General features: G+C 39.4%; 1 protein-coding gene across 1 annotated transcript; it reads right to left on the bottom strand.

Annotated features, from left to right (window-relative positions):
- Window positions 1-210: 210 nt before the first annotated feature.
- LOC122653036 (histone H2B.3-like) lies at window positions 211-18,736 on the bottom strand. The gene is made up of 4 exons (XM_043846960.1): window positions 18,709-18,736; window positions 18,372-18,374; window positions 8,562-8,577; window positions 211-878 (listed from the first exon to the last, which is right to left on the bottom strand). The coding sequence occupies exon 4, from the start codon at window positions 850-852 to the stop codon at window positions 406-408; it is 447 nt and encodes a 148-aa protein (XP_043702895.1). The 5' UTR covers window positions 853-878; window positions 8,562-8,577; window positions 18,372-18,374; window positions 18,709-18,736; the 3' UTR covers window positions 211-405.
- Window positions 18,737-20,386: the final 1,650 nt, after the last annotated feature.

Here is a 20,386-nt window from a genome sequence, read left to right on the forward strand (position 1 = left end):
GCAAACCAAAACCCAGTTCCTCTCCTACTCTTTCACTATTCCAAGAATGGATACCAAACCTAGGTTTTGCAAACTAACCCCAAAAAAAGGCTCCAAAATATCTTTCCTTACTTATCAACAAACCAAACTCAAATGGACTTTCAATAATAGAAAGAAAAAAAAGGTTAATTTTTCATCTAAACAACTAACTAGACAAAGAAACTTAGATCGAAAACGATGATATTCATTGACAGCAGGCCAGAGACTTACATCAGAAGGAGAAAGGGAAATCTAAACAAAGAACATAAAAAAAAAACCAAAAAAGCTAATCTTTACAGCCAAGGAACCCTAACTGCAATACATCAGTAATTGAAGGGCATAGAAACCCTAGAAACAGTAACAACAGTAACTATTATCCACGAAACCCTAAGAACTGGTGAACTTAGTGACGGCCTTGGTTCCTTCAGAAACGGCATGCTTGGCAAGTTCTCCTGGCAACACCAAGCGTACAGCGGTCTGAATTTCTCTGGAAGTGATAGTAGGCTTCTTGTTGTACCTTGCAAGCCTTGAAGACTCCTGAGCAAGCTTCTCAAAGATATCGTTAATGAAACTGTTCATGATACCCATAGCCTTGCTAGAGATACCGATATCGGGATGAACCTGCTTCAAGACCTTGAAGATGTAGATCTTGTAGGTCTCAACATTCTTCTTCGATCGCTTCTTCTTCTTGTCAGAAGAAGCGGCCTCCTTGGGCAGCTTCTTCTCGGCCTTGGGCTTCTTCTCACCTACAGGAGCCTTCTCAGCTTTCTTCTCCTCTGCTGCTGTAGAGGCAGGCTTCTTCTCTGCGGGCTTCTTCTCTGCTTTTGGCGCCATTAGAAAACAGGGAAAAAGTATGTGAGAACGGAAAGAACTTCTAAGAGATATCACGGTTTTGCGTGTTTTGATTCATTAGACGAGGTCGGTTATATATAGTTTGGGCCTGAGATCTGATTGGTTAATTACCTTTGACGCAGATCGGGGGAATAAACCGTCGATATAGGGAAATAGAACGAACGGATGGGATGGATTCAATTTTTAGCGGGATCATTGGATTTGCGGGAATGAAACATTTGGATTTTGGGGTTACGATTTAGGAGGAAAAAGAATCAAATCTCGTCGTTACCTTTCTAACCCATGTCTAATAAGACTCGGTATCGGCATCCGTATCAGTAATTCCTGATCGATCTGGTATCGGTGTATGAATACAAATCAAGGATAAAATCATCAAAAATGAATTTTAAGAAAAATAAGAGCAAAATAATTCGATCCAGCATTGTTGGAATACTTGACAAAATGATTATTAGGAAGATTGGGAATAGTGAATCAACTTTTTTTTGGACTGAAAAATGGTTACCTTCGGTTCCTCAGATTCTCTCTTCTGCATCTCTCGTATCTCTAAATCCCAAAAATTACTCTACCAGAGTTGCCGAATTTATGGCCAACTCTAATTGGAACCAAGGACTTTTAAATCAGGTGTTGCCAGAATCTATATACTCTATAATATTCGGCTGCTTGCTATCTCGGCTTCATCTGACTGCTGATGGTGCGTTAAATCCAAAACTGGAGCACTAACCAATAAATTGGCTGCTAAAGAGATTAATTCTAATGCTATCATTTCCAACCCTTTGATTAAATCATGGTGGAATTTTTTTTGGAAACTCACAATCCACCCAAAGTTTAAATTTTTTTTTCTGGCGTTTGTTAAATGCAGGACTTCCCATCAAGGCTACTCTTTTGAAATGGATCTAGCTCAAATCCTCCTGCATTTTTTGTGGCAACGGTATCGAATCCTCATGGCATCTTTTTTTGTTTTGCGATTGGGCTAAACACATTTGGGCTGCTAGACCTCTAGGCCTGAGAACGGAACATCTCCAGTTTCCAAGCCTTATGGACATGTGTATTGATTTCCTTCACAATCATGCGTTAGGTAGACCAACTATACGTTGGTTTTTCAATGTTTTTATTATAACTTGTTTTTTTATCTGAACTATAAGAAACCGATTGGTTACCTCCTCAGCCAAACCTGACCCTCACTGGGTGCTAAGTGCAGTAAATAAATGGATGTCATATTTAAACTTATTCCCTCCCACTCCATCCCCTCCTAATTTACAATGCCCCCCTTCCCGAATATTTATCTACCCCAAAGTTCTAACTATTTCCCTGTGCTTGATTTTCTTGTGTTAATATGTGCAGGACACAATAGTTCTGGACTGACCATAGCGGGCTGGGCCTTTATTATAATATTAGATGGATGCATGTTGTTTTTTGAAGCAGGACAAGTCACATTTAGGAACGATTTGGAACCATAATTACTAAGTATAAAAAAGGGCCTAATATGTACCAACAGTATGGGGTTGAATGTAAAGGAAGTCTAGTGTTCCAACCATCTAATCACCAAGGTTTTGCCATTCCCAACCACACAACCGTGGCCATGGGATCTTGTTAGAGACCTTCTGTTTATAGTAGATCAAGCATCTAATGTTAGCTTCTATTGTAAAAATACTGAATGTATCCAACTAGCCCTCTATCTAGCCAAAGCAGCGCAATGTAAGCACTATAACAAAAATGTACATACAACTAATGGTTAATATATAGTTTTTCTATGGGTTCTCATAAAATAAAAAAAAATTCGATCCAGGCTTATCCATATCAATATCAATATCAATAGCCAATACCATTATCGATACTAATATCAATTCCTAAAACCATAAATCCTCTGAGGTTCTTAAGATGATGCCTTAGCTAGTGTACGTTCGTAATTCATGTATGATCTTTATATAATATATGGGGAGAATAAAACTACTTGGTCATGTGGCTCACGTGCCCTAACACAAAAGTACTGCCCCACCCCCATGAAATAAAAAATCGCATCTATATTGATGCCTTTGTGTACGTTTGCATTGGTCCCGCATTGGTGCAAGCGCTCCACAACCAAACAACGACTTCTTCCCATATATATTGAAAAACCAGTCAAACTTGTTCTTTGTTAGAGTTTTTTTTTTTTTTTTTTTTTTAATGAAAATAGAAACCTATAATAGATTAAAAAATGAGAAGAAGGTACATCTTCAGTTACATTAGTTATTGTCTAAGTACCCTAGTTGAAATAGCAAGATCGTTAACCATTGCAATGAAAATCCTATCCATTTTAGTAATGCAAATACTAGAATACTTTTCCATAATAGCTTTAATATCCCACAAAATTGTAAAAATCTCCCACGGCTGCAGGTAAGCACTTCGCTCCACCCATTGCACCAACTCTACATAATTGAGTCCAAATGTTGATGTATACGGCTTCCAATGCTCTTATTCTTTGCGAGCTTTGGGGAGCAATCCTCTTGCATTCCCTGTATAACCAAAGTCTGCACAAGTAAGAATAAAACTTTGGCAAAAGTTTTTATGCACGGTCGTGTATGTGCACGACCTGCATTAAATGCAATCGGATTGGCATAAATGCTAATTTAAAATGATATAAAAACCCTTATCCCATTTATTTGATGGAGTTGATGGGAGAATCTCCCTTGTACGAATACCTTCCCCTAAAACTTTCATTTTAAATAACTATAGAAGCCTATTTTACTTCATCATTCTCTTTAGCAAAACTTACATCATAGATAATGATAATAGAGATAGATTGTGCAAGCTCAAGGTAGAATATGGTGGGGGAGGTGCATCAATGACACAAGGAAAATGCAAAAGATTCTACCATGACATCCATCAATTAACATTTTTCAATATCATATTAGGATTAGGTCTACAATGGCAAAAGAGACAACAATTCCTAACATCCCACAATAAGTATCAAGTAATAGATAATACAAAAAGGAAAAAGGGATTATCTTCCACTGGGGATGATCTGAAAATTAACAGACTACATAAGAGATTAAAGAAAAAAGATGAGATAAAACAAGTGTCAAATTATTTACTTTTACGTTCCCACAAAAGACACAAGTATCATCCATGTTAGGGGTGTCAATAAGCTGGGCGGGGCTGAGCTTGCCCTAAACCCTAGCCCAACCTTAAACCCAAGCCCAGCCCGACCTTGACAAACGTACCTCAACTCAGCCCAACCCTGGCAAGGTTTTCCCAAGCCCAACACAGCCTTGATTGACCCTAAATATCTTGGCCCATTGAGTTGTGGTACTAACAAAATCCAATCACAGACTAGGCTATAAAAAAGGTGTTTTCGCAAAAAGGGTTTTTCAATGTCCAAACCCGTGACCACTTGGTCACAATAGAGCAACCTTGACCATTTCACCAAAGCACGACATTTATATATTGTATAAATATATATAAATTATAATACAGGGTCAGACTGACCCTACCAGTTTCGAGGCCTCAACCTAGGCTAGGTTCGGCCATGCAAACCCAGCTCGACCTTTGCTTATCCCCAAGCCCAACTCAATCCTGTTCGGGCTCAGGGCGGGTTTGGGAGGGCTTAGGCTGGTTGGGTTTTTTTGATACCCGTAATCCATGTTAATTAAATGACTTAGGTTCCCCTTAGTAGCAATATCACCATACAACAACTTCCACAAGAAGATCTTAAATTTAGAATGGACTTTTAGTTTTCATACTAAACCTCATAAAGAACTCTTACATCCTAAGTACGAGTAACAAGTAACTCACTACTATTATGTCTGATAGTTTATTTCACAATCACCTTAGTTGTATCAGCCAAGGGGATCTTAATAATTAGTAAAATAAATCTCTAAGGAAGATTGAAAAAATCAAATATGAATTCCAACACCTATCATGCATTAGTTTAAAAACATAACAAAAAGTAATCGGGTTCATTATAGAGCCAATAAAGAGCTGCGACCATCAAGGAAGCCATTGTTCCTTTCACATCTTAATTGAATCATCCATACCCACTTTCCAACATATTATTCGTCTTAAATGAGGAGTGATATGAGAAGTGTTTTTCCATATCCAACAATCCTTCTTAAGGACAAAATTTTGACTTATAATACAATTCATTGGGAATATTTTACTTTATGAACTCTAATCCATAATGCATTTGGAGTAGTAATAAGCCTCCATCAAAGTCTTAATAGGAGGGATTCATTGTGCATAGAACTCATGCTAAAATCTATCCCCTCCCAATTTCTTAGGTTTACACATTGTAGACGAAGAGATTAAAGAGAGTTTTTTTTTTTTTTTTTTTTTTATCACCACTGGACTCTCTCAAAACACGTACGCTAATGGAGTTCAATATTTGAGCATGTCATTATAGGAAACATAAAACAAGATATTGGGTCATCAATTTCAAAAGTTCAATGGACTTGCGCTATTGCGAAATTGTCTATATAAATCACTAATCATGTCCTCCAAAATCATTTTTGAAATTGCAAGCAAAAAATAGATGGAGAGAGAAAGAAAGAAGATATACATAAAAAGCAGGAGGAACTCATGGTAGAGATGTTGAGAAATTTATTGACGACCTCGGTATGCATTTGTTGAATTATTCTTTGAGAAGCAATGTTGGGGTTTGTGCAATGAAGTCTCTGGATGACATGGAGAAAAAAGATTTTCAAAGGTTCTTTAAATCACTGATATCTATAATGACAGACGATGGAAAACTAAAAGATATTTGTTTGTTAGCATCTATTCGCCTCGTGAAAATATGTTCGATTGCCGTTTACTCAAAAGTCATTCATAGTCATCAAGTATTCACAGTTGTAAAAAATTGGAAATCCAAAGTCGTCTCATATTTACCCTCAATTCAATGTCTGATGAAAATTTTCAGTGTAGCATTAGAAGCAGTGATTTTCCATTTCAATTATTCAATTTAGTGAGAAAAAAATTTCTGGTATGTTGGAGGTTGTAGTATACAGCAACCGGCAATATCTGGAGGCATTATCCATTTTATCGGTGATTTTTTTAAGGATATTGTGGAGTACCAAAAAGTGGGAGGAATGTTAAATTTTGAACTTGAAAATGAATTATACAATAATCTATTGAATTTTATAACTAGACTCTTAAAGCCCACTGAAGAAGTAAAATCTGCTACTACAATTTCAGCATAGTGTGCATTGAATTACATGATGTATTATATTGATTCTATACCTGATCATATTTTCTACAAACGTGTGGAGCGTCATGATATAATTGAAGCCTTGTGTTTTTCCCTAGAGCATGGGGATTTATAAAATGAAGAGGTTTGGGTTTGGAATTTGGATGTCTTTCATTGATAGTTAGGTCTAACAATCATATAGTTTGACCTTAACTTCGATTAATCATGATAAAAAGTTTGACTGTGATAGATGGAGATGACAGAATAAAAACATCATTTGCTGGTAAATTTTTTCAAGTCTTATGCAGAGTTGATGAAGAAGAAGAGAGTGTAAAGATAGTCAACTTTGATACTCTTACTCTAGATGCCTCTATCTTCATATCAAAAACTACTGATGAGGAGGGGAAAGTATTAGCTTTTGTCTTTGTAGTTCATGATGTTTCGACTTGTAAATGAAGCAGAGCTTTCCAAGATAGATCTAAAGACAATGTTTGTGTTTTGTTTTGACAATTTAAAAAATAGTAATCATTATTGTAGGGTGGCTGTGAATATAATATTTCTAAGAATTAATAGCTGAATTGCATAGAAAATTTGTTGCAGGCGAAGAATACAAAAATTGAAATTAAGAGTTCAATTCTAAGCAAGTTTTTGAAGTGTGCTGAACTATGAGAAGTTTGTGAGTTTGTTAAGCATTTAAGTTTAAAAATGTTGTTCATAATTTTTTTTTATTTGTGAAGAATTAAAGTTCCAGCCAGAAAGTAATGAAAACATTAAAAAGATGCTTAAGGATTTGGATGCACATGTTGAAAATTGGTGAGACAACCGTTCTGATGACCTTAGAGAACATTATTTTGCTTATTTCATGATTCTTATAATCCTTTGGACTTTGAGATTAGAAGATCATCTCTTATAGTCCAGCCTATATCCTTAATGTATTGGATCATCTGAAGTCTATCAATATATTATACTGGTATCAGAGCCAGTCATGGTTTTCTAATCTTCTCTTTCCCTTATTGGAGGGAACTCTACTCCTTCCAAGGTGTTGTTCATTTGAGATAATAAATTATTTTTCATACCAAGTATGCTTTGGAGTTGCCCTTAATTAAGGATCCTCTCCATCAGAACGGTTATGACGTTTCAGTCTTTTAACTCCGAAAGTCTATGTGTAGATAACAGTTCTTGAGCACCAGGTTTGGGTTATAGGCAAAAGGCCGTCATAAATCGTATTTACACGATCGAAAAACCTTCTGCATATAGTCTTTTGGTTTTATGACAGACTGAGGTTATACTCATCCTAATACCTCCTTGAAAGTCATCTTGACAGAGCATCTCCATTCAGTAGGTGAACTTATAATCAACATCACTCATGGCTTTACAACCTCCCTCTGCTTTGTCCGTTATTCTTCCTTAGTCACATGCAGTAAAGGTAGACTCTACTTTGTCCGTTATTCTTCCTTAGTCACATGCAACAAAGGTAGACTATGTGTATGAACTCAGCTATACTTCTGCTGATCAACAAATCCATCCTACAAATTTTTTCATCTTGAACCCTTATGATATATTCTCCCAGAACCAATCTTCCTTGACTAAAAGGATTAAGACTATTCTTTCCCCCTAAAAAGACCCCTGGTCTGAAAGAATATATTCAAACCCCTCCATTCTCTCAGAATCAGGTGACAGCTTCAGGCAAAGAATAGTATTTTCCCTAAGATAAGCCCCGAACGCATCAGGCAATGACTTGCCCTGGGATATACTCATATTCACCTTGGTGCAGTAAAGATCACTCTTACTTTGCATGGTCATAAAGGTCTTCCCATGGTGTTGAAAATAGATCTTTTGGACACGAGATTCAAGCAATACCCACATGCCTCCATTACCAATGTTCAGACTACTCTGAATGATAGAACAGTCTTCTATACTCTGTACCCCAACTACAACATCTCCCTGAAAGATCCCAATCTTCCCACAGCTTAGAAATTTCTCATCCAGATCATCGGCGTACCTCAAGTGGAATCTGCTATTGTGGCAACTTTGCACTATCAAATCTGCTACAGGCTCCAAAATCATGCTTTTAATCTCAATACTGGCCATACCAGCAATGATTAAGCTCTTTTCTTATAAATTGATTCTGACAGAACACCCACCATCACACATGTTCCCCGACAGCTCAGTCGATCTGACCTTATCAAGGTAATTCTAGAAGCCTGGATCACAGCTTATCAATCCACCCATGAAGAAACGACTACTCCTCCGATTATTTCTACTGACCCTTCTTTCAGGCGCTTAAAAGGAGGAAAAATAGAAGTCCGTTTTCTTAAACCAGCAAACATGTGTCCAGCAGTCACAATATTTCCTCAAGAGCTCCCAACTCGTTTGCCTCATGGCCTTATTGATGCTTTTGATAGCAACGGCAACCCAATTTACCGATTTCAGAGTCCAACTGGTCATAAATGGTTCGATATCTGTGATTGTCCAGATTATTGTCATACTGATGATGATGACGAACCCCCTAGGCATCGAAAATCTTCCCCGCAAAAGAAAAAGAAAGTGTCAGACCCCCTTTGGCAACGGTACCAACGTGGTTGCCCCATTGTTGGCCCTCTTGATGATGATCCCGGTAAATACCATTTCATTATTGAATATGATAACAGGAAACCCTGTTCATTAGGATGCTGCTCTCCCCAACCCATACCCTATTATATGATGGGTAGTGGCTCATCCTCCTCCATCAGCAAAATTTTCCATCGGCAGGTGATTATAAAGATGCTAGCCAAAGACTGCATCATTAGAAGATTATTCCTCCAAATACAATGGACCAGAACGACCAGAAACCAAGCAACTATTCTGTTGAAGTTCAATTGAACTAGCAAGCAAAAAATGCTATGGTTCAGAATCAGTATCTGCAGAAAATTGTTTCTTATCAAGAACACATCACTTTGACTTTGCAAAAGCAAGATCTAGATGTCAGACACCTCAAAGAGAAGATTGAAGCTTTGTATACAGAGCTTATGCACATAGCTACAATAGTCAAGGATGTAGCATATGCTTCTGCCCTGATCTCAATCCGAGAAAAGGAAAAGAAGGTATTAGAAGAACAGCTCCGTTGGGTGCAAACCCCAATCCAGACATCCTATACACCAGTTGTGATAACTCATACCCCTTTCTTTCTAGAGTTTTCTTTTGTCATTTAGATCGATTCTCTGAACAAACCTCATGCTTTCCCAATAGAATTGCTCAAAGAATTACAACATAATCAGAGATGTAGCAGCCAGAGGAAAACATCATCCTCATCTCAAGTTCGATTCATATCAGTCCACTCTCAACCTTCCCCTCAACAAGGTTACCAGGCAAGCCCCTAGTCTTACTCCCAACCCACATTTCAACCAACTTACCCAACTCCATCAAAGCCACCTAGCTTTGTTCTATATGTTCCCCCATCCACTAAGCCACCGTCCACCCAGCCAGCTTGTTCCCCCTTGGTCCCTGCTAAGAACTCAAATATTTTGAGCGCTTTCTTTGAACAACTTCATCTTACCTCTTCCCATGCACAACCCATCCCAGTTCTCTCTGTTCATGATCATAATGATTCAGACTCTACCGAGTCTAACTACTCTCCTGACTCAGAGCGTTATTTTCCTCCTGCTTTTATAGCTAAGCCAAGCTCCCAGCCTGATCAACAAAACACCATTGGAGTCACAGAGCCCATCATTTCAGATGATGAAGAGCATACAGGAGAAAATGCTCACCATACCAACCAGCAAGTCCCATTGCAGGACCCCCAACCCCATCTAAATTAGGACCCCAAACAATTGTTCACATTTGATGGAATCCCATTCCCCAAATGGCCTGATAAGATCTTAGAGTTCTATGCATGGTTGACCTCTGAACTTCTCCAAGAAGGAATGACCCCTTGTGTAGCTATTACCAAGTTTCTGGCAAGAACACACGGTACACTACGAGAATGGTATATGGCTCTTGGCCCTTATAGGCAGTTGCAATGGGTACAGATAGGCATTGATGAGTTTGTATCCCAGCTTTACAATGAATTTATTGGTCTAATTGAGGACAACAGGATTAAAGCTCGGGAAGAATATTTTCAGATGAAGTGTTGCTCTTTCCAGAAATCAAACCTCGAGAAACATTATACCAGAATGATGGATTGTTTCTACATTCTTGGCGGTCTTGATGATGTAAACATGAAACAAGTCTTCTTGAACTCTTTTTCAGAACCTCTTAGTAAGGATGCTGTAAATAACTTAACCATCCAAGGTCTCCAGCTTCATCAGATCACTCTTGGAAGGTTGTACTAGGAAATTCTAACAGCTCTCCAAAAGCTTTGTGATCAACAACAGTTTTTCAAAACGTGGGAGAAGACTACAGAAAAGCTCAGGAACACCTGTGATATTTCGTACCTGAAGATCAAATGCAAAGACAAAAGTTGTATATGTCCTACAAAGAAGCAATCCCATTTCTCCAGAATCCACAAGCACTGATTAGCTTCCCATAAGCGATCTAACCATTCTCATTAGTTCCACAAGCACCCCAAGAATAAGAAATATAGGTATTTTCAAAGGAAGAAATTTTGGGGAAAGACCTCAAACACATGCTACTCTTGTGGCAAGAGAGGCCACTTTGTAAAGAATTGTCTTGACAAAAAGAAGAAGACAAATCTCATGCATATGCTGACCAAGTTTACCATCAATGATGCAGATGATGCAGATATAGAGTCGTTGTACTCTATAGATGAAGATTTCTCCCCAGATCTCTTATTTGCCCTAGAAGTCCATGATTCAGAAACAAAATCTGAGTCCGATACCGAGTTTGACAGATTTGACCCCGTCTACCCTCTTCTCCAATCTGACCCTCCACCCCTATTACTACCAACTAATAATGTTTTGCTACCCTTAGCTCCCTTATATGTGGTCCCTACCATATGGGATTATTCAGTTAATATTATTGGATATTTTGATACTGGCACTATCATGACGATCCTAGCCCCACATGTTTTACCTTCCTACTGTTGAAAGCCTTAATACTTCACTACAACTGATGGTAAAACTTTTTCAGTAGATCTCATTTCTAAAGACCCAGTCAAATTCAAAATCTTTCCTACTTTGGTCATTAGTCATAGAGTCCTAGGATCCTCTCTACCCGGCTGTGATGCTCTTATTGGTTTTGATCTTCTCAGCAAGCTCCCTTCTCTTTAATGGAGTGCTCATGATCTAACCTATAAGAAGCAATTCCTCCCTTAGACATCAGTTTTCAACCTTTTTCTAATAGTTCCTCTTGTAGATATCAAGCAGAAGCTGATCTCCCAATGTTGTGCTGATTCTCACACAAAATTCCTTCCTAAGTGTGATAATTTCTTATGGTAGAATCCGCAGTTCTTCATCAAGCTCCCTTTATAAAAGAATGAAGATGCAAATCTAACCAAAACTAGTCATACAGGCATGAACCCGTCCCATCTCACTCTTGCACGAGAAGAAGTCACCCTCCTGCAAGCTCAAAGTCTCTTTGAACCAACATCCTCTCCGTGGGCGTGTGAAGCATTTTATATCAATAAGAGAGTTGAACAATCTAGAGGCAAACTCAGGCTAGTCATCAATTATCAACCACTCAATGCTTTCCTAGCAGATGACAAGTTCCCATTGCCAACCAAGAGCGACCCTTATGCTACAACTCTCAGACGCAACAGTCTTCAGTAAGTTTGATTTAAAAGCAGGATTTTGGCAACTCGAGATTCACCCGGATGACTGTCCCAAGATAGGTTTTTTGCATTCCTGACCACCATTTCCATTGGAATGTCATGCCATTTGGTCTCAATGTCGCCCCATCTCTTTTCCAAAAGGCAATGATGAAAATTTATGCACCCATCTAGTCTCAAGCACTTATCTACATTGATAATATCCTTCTTTTCTCCAAGACAGAAGAAGAGCATCAGCAGTTACTTGCTCAATTCCATGCCATCACTGTACAATATGGTATCATGCTCTTCCCAAAGAAGATGGAAATCAGAGTTCCCAAAATAGATTTCCTTAGTGTCACAATTAACAAAGGAAAAAATGAGCTTCAACCTCATATTGGGAAATCTCTCCTTCGGTTCCCTGATGGTCCCCTCACAGTGCAACAGCTTCAGCAATTCCTTGGTATTATCAACTATATGACTGAGTTCATTCCAAATCAAACTCAGCATACAGGACCCCTGAACAGCCTTCTTAAGAAGAAGCCCCCACCATGGTCAGCAGTACATACCAATGTAGTCAAGACTAAAAAATATTGCCCTGTCTCTCCCCCCTCTATAAATTTCTTCTCCAGGTCTCAGAATTTTGCAGACAGATGCGAGTGATGAACAATGGGCAACAGTTCTCTTAGAAGCAAAGGATGGTACTAGACAAGTCTGTGGTCACAGAAGTGCACAATTCAAACCATCATAACAACATTACCATTTCACCTTTAAAGAAATATTGGCAGTCAGGTGAGGCATTAAAAAATTTCATCTTTAACTCATTGGCCATACATTTCAGATCGAGATGGATATGTTTTCCTTCCCTAAGATGCTTCAGTTCAAGCAAAAGTTTTCCCTGAACCACAGCTTCTCTGTTGGGCAGACTAATTGTCACAATGGTCTTTTAAGGTCAAGCATATCAAAGGCAAAGATAATATTCTTGCAGATTTTCTCTCTAAGACAAAAAGGCCAATCCACTCATCTATCCCTGTCCTATGTATGCCACTCTAGCATTCCTCTCGTTCCCGTGCTTCATCTTCCCAGCCCACTCCGGATGAACCAGGACCATCTGAACCACCACCACTAGATCCCCCCTTACCTGATCTTGTGCATCTTCTACCCGTCCTTCCCCCCGAAGTTTATTCTGATGTTTTTGGTAGGACCATGGTTGGTTAAAGTACCCAAACATATCAATCCCTACTTGTAATTTTTGTCCACAAATATGGTCTCCAATATAATTGGATGGTTTGTCACCCAGATTATCCATACCTTACTCTTTTTACCATTTCACAGGTCTATATGTTTGAAAAAGAGTTCATAGTATTCTTTTGACATCTATTAGTTGTCCACAAAATTGTTATGTGCTTTTCCATCCCTGACCTCATCCATTACTTACGACAGTCCTCTTCCCGATACAGGTTACCATCCACGAACAACACTTTTCTCCGTCTTGAAGTTTCTTCTCACTTTGTAAGATTTTTTCAACTCTTTGCTCCTATACCTCATTGGATAAATGTTCTGTCCAACCTTCCTTATGACCACCCCTTTGTTACTATCCTCTTCCACCGACCTATTGAGCATATTCACCCTGATCTTGTTGAGGCCCCCATCCTTGACCAGTATCTCATAACTTACAGTCCTTCTTTTTCCATCTTTGGAACCAGTGATGATGATCTCTTCGTCCAACGTGATGACAGTGATTCCACAAGATCTAGATGGAAGCAGTTCATACGTAACATGTGCATAGAAAACCAGGTGGACCCAACTACCTTACCTCTATCACTTATTGATTCCACTCGCACTGCATGGGATGTCAATAATGAGCTACAACTGTCACGCCCCTATTCCAGACAAGGAATATAATATCATATAAAGGGTGACTAGGACGACGCGTGTCATCCTACTAAACCGTCCGGATCACTGACACAGTGTCCCAACGCACAGTCATATCCAATATTAACACAATATAATATTAGAATGCAGAAAAGAGGAATATTACATTCCAAGGATCAGTAGTATTGCGGAAGCGTATAAATCGAATAGTTACAAGATGTTCAAGGCTAGATGATAAATACAGTAATTAGTTACATTTCCAATGACCATCTAATAACTATCAAAAATGGTATCACAGTAAGTATATTTCACCATAGGCCTTAGCCTCAAAAGTAATCAAAAAGGGATCGAGTCCCGAATATCCTCACGGCCCGTAGGCACAATCATCGCAAGGACACCCGTCGCCATGTTCCTCAAACACGGCCTCCGGTTCCTCCTCACCGATCTCATCGTATCCCGAGGGCTGAACTCCAAGTCCCGCGGGATATCCGTCACCTGCACCATAATCTAAAAAAAATGTGCGCACGAGGGGGTTAGCTCCACTGAGCCAGTGAGGGGATGGGAATGCACAAACACGCAATTCATATAGTCCAATGATGCATGCACATGTTAAGTCCATTTTTCCACCTAACAAACAACTAAGTCAATGGCATATGCTACTGTGACAACTCGGGAGACACTGTGGGTCACTTAACTTATCGCCACAATGAAACCTCAATTGTCACGTGGGACCTACGCCGATCGAAGCCTCCAAGACCACTCGGTGGCGGACCCGATAACCAATACTACCATGATGGCCTCTCCCACCTCCACAGAATCCGTGTACGATTACCCAACACCTAAACCCCTGTTGGTAAGGGTCGTAGCATAAGGGTGTGAAATCCTAGCCACAATATACTACATGCAAGTCCTATCGTCCCGAGAGGTAATCCGGCGCATCAACTTTTCATCCGGTTTAGTGCCCGGTTACCAGACGGCACGGCGCATACAGTTCAACATGACATTCAACATAATTTCTTCATAAATGTTTATAGAGTTCGGGGTTCCGGCACCGGTACCCACCGGCACCGAGACCCATCAAGATACAACATTACCAATCAACATTATAACAAATAGATATAAAATTATGCAATATGCGCAAACATGCTTATTAATTATAATGAGTACATAATATATAATGCAATAATAATAACAAGCCCATACAACCAAACCCACTCACAACGTATACGCCAAGCACCCAGTTTATCAGTTGTCGCCTCGATCAAGCAATAAGCCACAAAAGTGAATATTTTAACCTATACAAAGAGTGGAATAAGGTTAAACGAGCGAAAGGAACGGATCCCCAAAAGATCTCCCATAAACACTTAAGTATAAGGTTTCAGAGACGAAGTGGTTGCAGGAGTGGTTTCATGCCCAAATTCTGCAACCACATGTAAATCCTAGGAAACCGGGACAGTTTTAGTCAAGGTCGGATGCAGATGTGGTTTCAGAAAAACTGAATCCAAGTGTAAATCCGAGCTTCACAGGGGCTCAGGACAATTTTTGTCAAGGTCGGATGCAGATGTGGTTTCAGAAAAACTGAATCCGAGTGTAAATCCGACCTTCACAGAATCCTTCTCGGGAAGGTAGTTTCGGGGGTTTCTTGCAGTGCGAAATCACATGTAACCCTCACACCTTCAGGTCCAAAATCCGAAGGATTCCCTCCAAGGACCCCATTTCAAGTGGTTTTTAAAGCACAAGGACTTCTAGAAAACTCTATCCTAAGCTCCTTAGGGTCCAACCTTAAATCTCCCAATTGGCAATGAGAACCCTCACATTAGAGCTCATAATGGAGTGAACTAACTCCACCATAGCTTGGCTTTAAAGCTCCATCTACTCCCTAGGTTCCAAGAGAGATCTAGGTCAATCTCTCCCATTACCCAACCCCTTTTTGAAATCCAAAATAGAAGAAGGAAGAAGCTTACCTACCCCCAAGATGAGAGCTCCACGATTTCTGCCCAAGAGATGGGGTCTCCACCTTCCTCCAAGCCTCTCTCTCCTTCCTCTTTCTCTTTCTCTCCTCTTTCTCTCCTCTTTCTCTCCTCCACGATTTAGGGTAGAAGAGGATGTTGAAGAAGAAGTAATGTTCTCTCCCCCTCCTCCTCTCTTTTATAATAAATGGGTATTTGGGGTACCTCAAGTCAAATGGGTCATGAGGCCTAATGGGTCAACCCATTAGTCCTATGTGGGTAAGTGGATGGAATAACCCACCATTGGGCCAATAGGTTAAGTGGGCCTGCCCACAACCTTAATTAGGGAAAAGCCCATTCTTAGATGGGCTCATATGAGATGGGTATAAGTCCCCAATGTTCTTCCTAAAGGTACGCGGGACCCGAACTTAAATTATTCCCTTCTCTCATGAAATAGCTCGAGCGGTTCAAGCCCGGACCCGCACTTCGAGGTTACCAAGGGAAGAATAATTAATAAGACTTGAGGCTAGAACTTACTTTTCCCCCTGTCATGGTTTATTACCCATGACCCCGAACAGCTTCGCCACGGCAACGCTAAGCTCATCACCGAACGAAATATCCAGCTGAGGTGACGGTCCAGGATGCTCTCTCCTGAACTCCTCGCTTCCCGGGCTGGTACTTGGAGGGTAGTCGACGAAGTCGCCGTCAACGAACTTTCCCCACTGGCGGTTGAGGAATCTTTCCTCCACAGGCAATCCCGTGTTGTGGTCAACGATTTTGTAGCTAGGTTTGACCATCATGGAGAACAGGTCACCAGCATACATGGCAGCGGTATCTACACGTCACGAGAAGAAATGATATTTAATTATATCCCGGGGTACGGGTATAACAACAACACCCAATGATCCGCCACATCATGAGGCACCATGTAGAATATGAGGTTCACCAATACTTTTACTGTGGCACATGTCTTGATTCCTCCAGCAGCCCCGAGATAGATTAAATGTCACACCCACAAACCACCCCCTGGGAGGATTCGGCTAGCGACCCGAATACCCGAAGTATTCGAAGACCTCCAGGATCCCAATGCAGTATATACACGTCACAAGCCCCGCACCAAAGCAAGAACAAAAGTTTTTCATTGATCAGAGTGCGCGAAAAGTACATTTCACAAGTTTATATTTATATATTAATTACATTCAGATCCCCTTTTTCCCTGATAACTTGGATTTACATAGTTTCGTCCATCGGACCAGAAACAAGTTATACTAAACTATTTACAAAGGAAGTACATCTACCAAAAAGTGTAGAGTTTTAACAAAAGAAAACAAATGAAAAGACTTTATCATCAGTCCCTGTTCTCTAAATCCCCTCCGCCACCATCATATCCACCTGTAAAACCATCTAAAAGAAAATATTCCACAAGGGTGAGCTCCACCGAGCCCAGCAAGTAAAGGATAGACCACACACAAGCATTCACATATATAAAGCAAAAATCCTAAATGCATGGATTCAATTTTAAACCTAATTTCCACCTAACAAACAATGAATAAGTCTCTAAGCTTGGGCTACAGCAACACCTTAGGTAGCATCCCCTCCGTTGGCGATGTCAAACCCGAGTTACGCTGAGAGCCTGTCGGTCCCGATCCTCAATCGAACATCGTCGATCCCAGTACCTCTGTTGGTAACGCCTGGTTTTCCGATCCTTAATCGGATATCGCCGGTTCTAGTACCTCCATTGGTAATAGCTGGTTTACTCAGCAAACCCCTGAGATTTAGTCCTCTACCACAGTTCTGGTCCTCGATCGAAAATCACTGTTCCCAGTACCTCTGTTGGTAACGCCTGGTTTTTCGGTCCTTAATCTGAATCGCCGGTCCTAGTACCTCCGTTGGTAACGTCTGGTTTCCCCAGGAAGGACTATCCAACACGTAGACCCTTATTGGTAAGGGTTGTAGCACCAGGGGGTGATATTCCTAGCCATATACAATCTAATGGCATAGTACGAGGTATACAGTGCTCCCGCATCCCATACTATGGCACACCATACCTCTCATTTCTAAGCCGGCTACGACATCTATTCTATCACAAGCAACCACATAGCGTATAATTCCGTATTGCATTGTTCACATTCATAAGTCATAAACAAGGAAATCAATAAATGTTATAATAAGACAGGAATATAAATACGCAGATGAATCTTAGCAAGTATATTCAATAAGGAAACAACATTCAAAAATCAATCACAGTCTATCCCCACTTACCTTGCTATAGTTGAATTTGCGCGATCGGGTTAGTTCACGAGTAGATTGCCGGTATGTTCAATGATCCAAGAGTTAGGTCCTATTATTTATAACCCAAACATATATGTTAGGCGGCATTCTTAATGTTTCTGGAGTTCTAATATATGTTAGGTTAATTTAAAAATAGGTTTGGAGCTAAAAGAATGTCTCTCTGTAACTCTGGTCTATGTCTCTGGTTGACCAATGACTTCCACCAAAGACGAACAGCAAGGGAAAATCAACTCGAGTGTTATGTTTCTCAAAACATTATCAACTAAACATGCATACTAGATGATGTTCTAATGATACTGAGGTCCTAGGATAGGTTAGGGTCGATTCGGAATAGGTCTGGAGTTAAGAAACAACTCTGAGTCACTCTGGTCTATGTCTCTGGTTGACCAGTGACTTCCACCAGAGACAACCAGAAACGAAAAAAAAGAAGAACAGTGTTTTAATGGGGGGTTTTGGGTTAGTCTTCTCCAATTCGCATCAGGGATGGTGCCTAGGTCATAGATTATTCAAATTGAACCCAAGTATAGGTTGAGGAAATGAGTAGTTCGTTAAATTGAGTTGGGGTTGGGTGTCTGCAATAGATTTTGATTTTCAATTACAAACACAGCCATACATGATAGAAAAATTTTATTTTTAATTGGTAAAAGTTGATTCATAAACCATAAATTGGTTAAGTGTTAACTTAGAAACAAAATTAGATGAAGAAATTATAAAAATCCTAAGTCTAAAACAGATTTGAAAAGGAATTTAACTAGGATTTAGAGGTTGTCTTACCATTTGAAAAACAATAGGATAAATTCTACTTATAGCTTAATAATCATAGAAGATTTGGGAATTTCAGAATGACATCAGCGGAATTTGCTATGGGATTTATGATCAAGGAAGAGAGATGAGATGAGATATTACCTCAATCGAATTTGGGAAATCCAAGTTCTTCCTCCTCTTCTTCTCTTCTTCTTCTTATTCTTCGTTCTCTTTTCTTTTCTTTCATTCTCTGCTTCCAACGTACTCCATATAAAGATAGGAATAGAGACATGTGTTTTAGGTTTACATTTTCTTTTTTCTTTTTTATTTTTATATAAATAGTGGGTTAAGTCAGTCTATTAACCTTTATCTCTTTTTAAATAAAAAATATTAATTTATTGTATTTGTGTACGAGGGCTAGTTAAACGGGTCCCACTTACCAACGTTGTTGGGGAGACATTCCAACAAGCTAAATGGGACACAGCGGCAAGATCCCCGACTCGAGGTACCGGATCATGCACTCCCGATATGGGGAATCTGCAATAACGACACTCTGGTTGATATGTGTGGTTGACTAGAATATCCACCAGAGTGTTTTTAAGTGTTGTCCAAGTGTCGAAACGCCTCGAGCTTTGGCGGTTTCGCGTACTAACGCATTCCAAATGATGTTTTCAAGCCCCAATACCCAAAACATGGTCAGGGTCGCTTTCCATTATTTATACATTAGATTGTAAATTTTGAAATTTGTATAGGGGAGGTACGCGTCATTTTGTCGGTAGACGACAGGTTACCACTAAGATTCCCTTCTTCATCTTCTACTCGTTCGAACATCAAAGCAATACTCCATAATGTATATAAGACAGCAACTTCGGATTCTGGATCTACCATCGGATTCGGGTTAGGATTCGGATCGAAAAAGCCAAGCTGTAACATTAAAGCAGTTTAATTTATCATGTCATGTATGCTTTAATAATATGCTTTGTATTGATAAGTCTGTGTGTTGTAATACGTCCGAATTCCAGTTGTTGTTAAGTTCGTCCAAATTCTAGTTGTTATTAATTCCATCTTTGTGTCTTGATGTAATAGCTATGTAGAGCCTATATCCTTGATGTATTGGATCATCTGAAGTCTATCGATATATTACATTGGTATCAGAAAAGTTGCACGAGGGGTCATTCCTTTTTGGAGAAGTTTAGGGGTCATTACCCAAAACACGTATAGGTCAGAGGAAAATGACTGTCAAGCATAGAGTACTGAAATTTGAAGATGATGAAATGTCTAATCTTTTTATTCATGAAATAAATCGAGAAATGATAGATGTAAGAATAACACTGTTTGAGACTATCTCGTTCTTCTACAAACAGTTGATGAATTGTATATTTAAAAAAAAATTAGTGAATGAAGGAGTTATGTCGCATATACTTTTTCAGTTGGACGTCGAAGAATCAGTACAACAATTAACAATCGATTGTGTCCTAAGCCTTCTGAATCACAGTATTGATATCTCTGATTAGGACAAGGACGTCACAAGTTGAGGAAATGGACTAGCAAGTAATCCTCTAGTTCGATTTTGCAATCAAAGGGTATGGAGTGCCTAAAAAAGATTAGACCTGAAACTATTCGATCTAGGTAGAACATTTTTTGAGAGTTTTTGGCAGATTGAATAGTTGAATAAGTAAACATTTCTTTGTGACTTTGTACTTTTTTCTCATTAATAAAAAGCTTCGATAGTGTTCTCTTATTCATTAAAAAAAAATATCTATATATATATATATATATATATATATCAAGAAGGTAGGCATAGACTTAAAGACA

This window comes from Telopea speciosissima, chromosome 2 (assembly GCF_018873765.1).
Source record: "Telopea speciosissima isolate NSW1024214 ecotype Mountain lineage chromosome 2, Tspe_v1, whole genome shotgun sequence".
Classification (NCBI taxonomy): domain Eukaryota; kingdom Viridiplantae; phylum Streptophyta; class Magnoliopsida; order Proteales; family Proteaceae; genus Telopea; species Telopea speciosissima.

Bases quoted from the DNA above. Each gene is read 5' to 3' on its own strand.
- LOC122653036 (XM_043846960.1), bottom strand. From the start codon at position 852: ATGGCGCCAAAAGCAGAGAAGAAGCCCGCAGAGAAGAAGCCTGCCTCT.